This window comes from Hydractinia symbiolongicarpus, chromosome 11 (genome assembly GCF_029227915.1).
Source record: "Hydractinia symbiolongicarpus strain clone_291-10 chromosome 11, HSymV2.1, whole genome shotgun sequence".
In the NCBI taxonomy this organism is placed as follows: domain Eukaryota; kingdom Metazoa; phylum Cnidaria; class Hydrozoa; order Anthoathecata; family Hydractiniidae; genus Hydractinia; species Hydractinia symbiolongicarpus.
Genome location: NC_079885.1, coordinates 23,382,230 through 23,389,678, shown reverse-complemented (window position 1 = coordinate 23,389,678; position 7,449 = coordinate 23,382,230). Strand labels below are relative to the sequence as shown.

General features: G+C 33.1%; 1 protein-coding gene across 1 annotated transcript; it reads right to left on the bottom strand.

Moving 5' to 3' along the window:
• Window positions 1-461: 461 nt before the first annotated feature.
• LOC130614538 (testis, prostate and placenta-expressed protein-like) lies at window positions 462-6,732 on the bottom strand. The gene is made up of 8 exons (XM_057435964.1): window positions 6,172-6,732; window positions 5,917-5,978; window positions 5,495-5,538; window positions 4,597-4,658; window positions 4,431-4,504; window positions 2,331-2,395; window positions 1,977-2,009; window positions 462-628 (listed from the first exon to the last, which is right to left on the bottom strand). The coding sequence occupies exons 1-8, from the start codon at window positions 6,350-6,352 to the stop codon at window positions 601-603; spliced, it is 549 nt and encodes a 182-aa protein (XP_057291947.1). The 5' UTR covers window positions 6,353-6,732; the 3' UTR covers window positions 462-600.
• Between the last annotated feature and the right edge of the window lie 717 nt (window positions 6,733-7,449).

Genomic DNA, 7,449 nt, shown 5'->3' with positions numbered 1-7,449 from the left:
CATTATGTTTAGCATACTTTATTTGTTTACTGTGCCAAATTTTGTTGAAAATAAAGTAGTTTTAAATTTTGGACCAATTTTGGCCTAAAATAACATTTAGGTGACAAAAATCAAAATTATGATGTCACCATTATGTTCAGCATACTTTTTTTGTTAACTGTGTCAAATTTTGTCGTAAAAAAATACCAATTTTGGCCTGAAACGTCATTTAGATGACTTCCTAGTACTTAGGGAGCTTGAGTACGAAGTTTAAATCTGTGACGTTGCAATTGCAATTGACCATTTGGGACAGGGTTAGTTAGTTAGTCGGTGATACCAATACTATCCTCCTCTCAGAGGAACGTGAAATCCCAAGGTCGATTTTTTCTCAAAAAATGCTCTGCAAGAAAAAAACGACGGTTTTAAAGAATTTCCTACGCCTTCGGGCGCGGAAATTCAATGACCACAATAAAAACACCAGCTTGCTAGGAGAAGTTTGACTTCTTCTTTCACGAATTCACACATGTATATACATTGAATATAAATTAGTTATTAAAAAATTATAAAAAATACATTTAGGATAAAAAAATTAATACAAAATGTATTAAAAATATGGAGCCTTTAGGGTCGCCATGCAGCTGTGGAAACTCTAAAATAATAACAAGTTATAAAGAGTATGAAATATTGCATTTCTAAATACAGTATATTCAACAACCCGCAGATAGAAAGTCACTTTTTTGTGTTTGTATACTACCACGTTCCCAACACGTGGGTAATACGTGGGTTCAAGGTAAAAGCTCCCCCCCTCCAACTGTCGTAGTAGTCATGTGTCTACTGGGTGAAGGGCTATAATTCTGACTTTTTTATAATATATGTACAGAATATATTATTTGTTCCGATCATTCCGATAGGGTTTTAAAAGTATCCTGGAACAGAAAATATAAATCCAAGGAGTGAGCCTAAATGAGCAAGACAAGACAATTGATGATAATCGGGTTTTTGTTCTAAGTTTATTTTTCAATATTAATGTGATCAATCAAACTCCATGGAGAAACCATTCAAACATGGCTAGAGTATTTTCACCAAGTACATTTTGTTTTTGTGTTATCAGAAACAGTTAGCAGTTTAACAACCCTTCACCTCCACTCGCACATCAAATTTAGGGGTGATTTTTAGCATCACAACAAATTTGACATGGAACAAGGTAAAAAACAAAATGCCAAACTTAATCAAACAAAGAAACAGGGTAAAAAAAACTGAATAACACGAAAAAATACATACATTAAGAGCTAAAATTTTCAGCGGGAAAATTTCCGGACAAAATATATAAAGTCAAAAAATGTATGGGTAAGTCTTTTGAACGAATTTAAATTAAATTTCAAAAGTAATGATTACGGGAAATGATACAAAAAGAAGGCTAAAAGCATTTATAGTGTACATATATTGAATCAAGATCTAAAAAAGGGTCTTCATGATCCAACTTTATAGATAGAGCCTCAGCCAAATGTAAAAAGTAGAAAAAACAAAATATTCGGCCAAAAAAATTTCGGCAGACACAAACTTCGGGCGGAAAAATCTTTTGGACAAAAAAAATCCGAAAGTTTTCCGTCCGAAAATTTTCATTTCTTACGTAAGAAGCTTCTGAAAACTAATACTGAAACAAAATTTGTAAAATAGTTTAATAAAAATCTGCTTACTCAACTGTCATAAATTAAAGAACATCCCTCCCTCCCTCCACTCCTAACTACTAATTTCTAGTCTCTCTCTAGTAATTCAAAATTATCTATCCCCTAGTTAGTAATGAGAAGGTTTAAGCTATGGCGGTCCTGCCTTAAGATTTCTGGCGAACACACTGGCTACCATGATTTCTGTTCTCTTAAGATTTTTATAAACGACCCTTTTTTAAGGCCCCCCTGCAATTCAACGCACAATTTAAACTTTTCGAAATTAAATACCCGTCTTAAAAGTTTATCAAAGCAAGATAGTAGATGTATTACCTGTAGGAAGGAGATAAAGTTCTGTGGCGGCTGCTGAAATAAATAAAAAAATAAATAAATCAACGATTTTTAACCACGCTGTTGCAAACATGTTATTTCTCCAAAAAATAAAAATTTAAGAAAGTGCTTAAAACGCCAAGGCTTTAAACCTGCTTATAAGGGGGTTGCTTAAAAATCTCACGGAAATTATACTCCTCTAACAATAGCAGAGAAAAGAGGATTAGAGATATAAAGTAAGGAAACCGTTCAATATGGAGAACAGTCTTCTGGATACTACCAGGTGAAGGAAGTCAAGCAAACACACAAATAAACAAACAAAAACCAAACAAAAACAGACAAACAAACAATCCTTACAAGATGTTAGCCGGGACAGGTCTTTGTCCGTGCTGATCTATAAAAGGTTCTTGTCGTAAAGAATACTAAATATAAAATGGTAAATGTCTTTAGTAATACAATCATTTCCAATCGCAAATGCAAACTCTACAAAAGTTGTGGTAGCTATAATGGAAAGCTTGAAAGGTGGAACTCAGCAAATTTACCTGACATAAAAGTCAGGTTAGTTAGTTTTGCAGATATAAAAAAACAAGATTTTCCGATATGAAATGCACCTTTAACAAGTAAAGTCAAATTTGCACAAAATACTCATGCTTCTTTATATTAACTAAATTCCATTGATTTGGGTACCGTATGATTGGGTGCATATATTTGAAAGTTCGTTCGTCATCATTCTGTATTTTTAAAAAGGAAATGCCGAAAACGAAGGATACAGGTATATAATAAAGCCTTATTCATTACCATCTGTGGAAGTTGTATTTGCCTTGATAAGTGACCTTTGCTTAGTTCATTGAAGACCAAACTCAGAATCCGCATTGTACAAAAAAGGAAATAAATTTTCAAAGCAAAACGCAGCGATACCACTGACGAAATGCTAAAAGCAGCGCTTGACGATAAACGAACTTTTAAATAGAAATGGTCATATCTATTCAGCAAAACAGTCCAGGAAATGCTTCACTATCCGTTGGTAAAAATATATTTCCTGAATTTCCCTCACCTCCCCCAATCACTTTGCCCAATGCTACATAAACTGGGTATCGGTATTATGCTCTGAATATTTTTTAGATGAATTTGGTTTTTTGCTATCAAAATGGTATATACCACATATGACTTGTTTTATATATTGTCAACATCGTCGCCAATATCGTTATCGAAACTATTAAAAAAAAGAAAACACATTTCTTATTCTTCACTACTATCTTTTTACATGTCTATTTCAAATTTTTATCAAAAATGAAAGATTTAAATTAAGTATAACGGGGCGAGAGCGTTTTTATTTTTGTCATTTCTGTGAAAGTTTGAAAGTTTTCTTTTGCGCGACGGACCCAATCATGGTGTATCCTCCTGCGTCAATAAAACAGAAGCTGCAAAAAAATTGACATGTGGTACTACAATATCATTCGAAAGAATATGAATTACATGTTTCTGATCATAGTCCAAACTAAGAATATGCAAATATGAATGCATGATCAGCATTTTCAAATTGAGTAGTTTAACTTAATGAACATGTTCTCCGCGGCCTTTAACGAATTTTGCGTCGCGCTATACTGATATCCTGTTATAAAACCTTACTGTTATTATATTACCCAAAGGTCAGTTCGGAAGCACCGTATAAAACAGGAAGTACCGACGAAATTGATATTTAACAGTGCGACTGTTTAGGTGTCCCAATAACGTATCTATCATTTATGTGTGGTTTTTTATCTTGTGAATTTATCGTTGCGCTATACTAATTTCCTGTTTTTATGTTTTATGTAAGCATATGGTTCCTTTTTTTTACAGAGATAAATTTGAGGAGATCTGATGATTTTTGATAAGAGTTTTAAGCATGTTTTAAGAAGACGAGACGGTATTTTTGTAAAAAAAAAAGGTGAGGAGATTTAGGGGTATTCTCACATTTTCCATAGAAATTGAGAATATTTGACGAGATTTTAAAGGTATTGTTGTGGGTAAATTATGTTTTTGCCATACCCACGTAGCATTTCTATGTGTTTTACCATATAGTATTGTAAAACTAAAATTAAAGAGATTTGAGGGGAAAGTTGTTTTTAAAAAAAACAATTTTAGAGGAGATGTAAGGATGCTTTTCAAAATTGAGGAGGATTGAGGACATGTGAGGAGGTGTGGCATCCCAGGTAAGTTTGAGAAAATAAATCGTATATTTGGGAGTGGAAGTTTAATATTGATGAGATGGCCATCACATTGGGACAACACTACTAAGAAGGTCAGAGATTATGTCTTGCACCAAATGGAAAAAATCCTGACAGATGCTTAAGCCTTTTTACTGTTACATTCTATGTGGTTTTTTTCTCAAAGCAATTCTTTGAGAAATTTGCTGTCTATAAAGGTAACCAAAAATTTAACATGGGTAGAAAAAATAGACTAAAAGACTGCACAAACCTTCCATGAAGCAGTAACAACTGGTGATAAATATCTCATAGTATAACCAGAAAATGGCAACGTCCCTTCAATATCTACAATAAAAAGAAGATTCTTACACACTAAATGCAATAAAAAATTTACCTTACATCCCGCATTGTGTATATAAGTATCAACATTTTCATACCAGCTTTCGCAACTTCATTACATTCAAGCAATGGTCCATTTTGATTCAGTGGAATGATATGACTAAAAACCAACATGGATGTGCTTGACACATTACAATAAGGAAAAACCCATCTCATGGCAAACCAGAAACTTTATGTCCACTTACGAAGTGGTAAAATGAAATTGCTGCCTTTTTCCAACAAGAAATTGATTTTCTAAAGCATTGCAAAGTCGCTTATGTATCTGAAATGGTCAATAGAACCTAAAAAACTCTTGATCTTTTTTATGTTGAGACAACGTAGGTGTCATGTCAAGTTGCTAGGAATCCATCTTATTTAACCATCATATTTTAATTTAATGTTATAATATTTACAATATTGTGAATACCGTAATGATTAAGGAAGAAGTGGATGCAAAAATAAAGACAGTTGAAGAAAATGAAACAGAAATAAGGTTTGAGAATGTGCCTGCAGTTTGGAAATTAATCAGAATTCCTTATTCACTATTCTGTATATTTTACTAGTAAATGTTGTTAACATTGTTTGGACAAGTTGTTTTGTCTATTAACAGATGGATTTCATTACATATTCTATATGCAATGAAATTCATCTATTTCACATTTGAATATAAATAATATTGCTACTGTAATTTTGCTGTAAAATTTTGTAGGGACGGTCGCGTTATGGGAAATTATTTAAAGATAGCATAGTAGATCCGAACGAAAAATAATAAAATAATGTGTCCTGCAAAAAAAAATCATACAGAAATTTCCCAGACAAAATAATAACATATTTAAATAGACTCGTTTTAGATTTGGACTCACCTAAATTATGTACATAGTAAAACCACTGACAAAATTTGGCTTGGTTGAAATGAGGTCAAATTCTAGATATCATTGTTACTTGGAATCAACTCACCTGTTTGAAAGACTTGACAGTGGGCCATTGTTTTCCATAAAATTCTTTAAAAAAATAAAATGGTGTTAAATATCCCAATTATAATATACCGTGATGATCCAAACATTGAATTTTTCATGGGCGCTTAATCGAGGGGCCGCTTAAAAAATGCTGGGCGCTTATGAATTTTTCCTAATTTTGTACAAATTAAAGACAACAGTAATTTTTAAAAAACAGGTAGTAAAAAAGGTAGTTTTCGATTAAGCGCCCCCTTTTATCAGGTGGGCGTTTATTCGAGGGGGCGATTAATAAGTGCTGGACGCTTATTGAACTTTGAGAAAATTACCTGGGCGCTTATTTGAGGGGTGTGCTTAAAAAATGCTGGGCGCTTAATTGGATCATTACGGTATTTATTTATAAAGATGTAATGGCAAATTTCTTACCGTGCAGTTAAGTGGTTTCTCAGCTGGTCTATAAAGTGTGATTGTAGCACTTCTAAAATTATCTAAACATCAAAAAAGGTTCGAAAAAATTAAATTCACATACTCTTTGGAGCCTAATAGAGGAGAGAGTTTTGTGTCATCTGGATACTTTTCATCTTATTTCTTTTTTTGAAAACTGACTTGGAAATTCAATTTGCATTTTACTACTTTTCATCGGAAGATCTGTAAAATACTGCAACAAGCAACACATCTTACCATTTTTACACCTAGTTGTTGTCCGACAATGTTCATCTGGAAGTTTGTGGGCTGCAGTATCAATGTCCATACGTCTAAATGTTGGCAGTTGTGGATGATACAAGCATTCTTTAACAGCAGGAAGTTTGTAGAGGCGTGGTCCAAATGCTGTATTAGATTTAACACTGCTAGTAGATATCATTATAGCTTTGCTGAAAATAAAAAAGTGACTTACATGGTATGTTGAATTTCTTTTGTACTTTTTGTTACTAATTCTTTGAAATATTTAAATGATGATTTTATTGTTGTTGTTGCCTTACACTTTGTCACCCCTTTAATGGCCAAAATATGTTATATAATAATGAAAATCGATAGCCCCTACATCATATCAACCTATTTGTATTTTTTAAAACCTTAATCAGTTCTCAAGATTTTTGATTGGTATATTGAAATAAACATATATGGACAAATGGAATAGATGTATTATTATAAATCATAGGATTAGGATGTTTCTCACTTAACCAAATCGGGTAAATGTTAGAAACAGTGTCCATACTCAAGTTGTTAATTTGACATTTCTCTCCCAAACCCACCTGGTCATGTTAGAAATGTCAATGTATACAGACACATGCATTATTCTTAACCCTGAGTAATTAAAAGATTATTGTATAAAATGCCCCTAAAGATGGAAATCATGTGACTAGGATGTTTTAGGTGATTCCTTTTTCGCTCGAAATACATAGCTCGAGCTCTGTTCACCAGCCTATAGTCGAAACCATAAAGTTATGTATCATCTGGAGATGCAAGAGCTAGAACAGTTTGATAACTATGCAATAAAGGGCTGTATACGCTAGCTATACAAATAGCTAGCATCAAGTTGTATAAGTATGCCTACATTTCTGTAAAACTTGCGTAAAATGCGATACGCTTATAGTGCTGATTTCCTGCGTAAAATGACTCTCACTTGAATTACATCACCTCAGCCACCAATCGAGTATTGCAGAAGCTACCTCACCTCTCAAAGAGATAGATGTACATACTTTACACACCTAGCCTCACAAATATGAGGGTACACGCTGTCTATTATTTACATGTGGAACAGATGTACTATTTTTTCCACGAAAATAAGGCATTGCACTCCGTAAGCAGTTGCTGAGAGTCTTATAAGACCTGAGGCTAGCTATAAATTTTTTAAAAAAGAGAATTTTTGAGCACTATACATAAGTGGCTGGGTAGCTATCTGCCTCTTGCAGTTTTTATGTCAAATTAAATTTTTTTTCTGTAGCTAGCTAAATATTC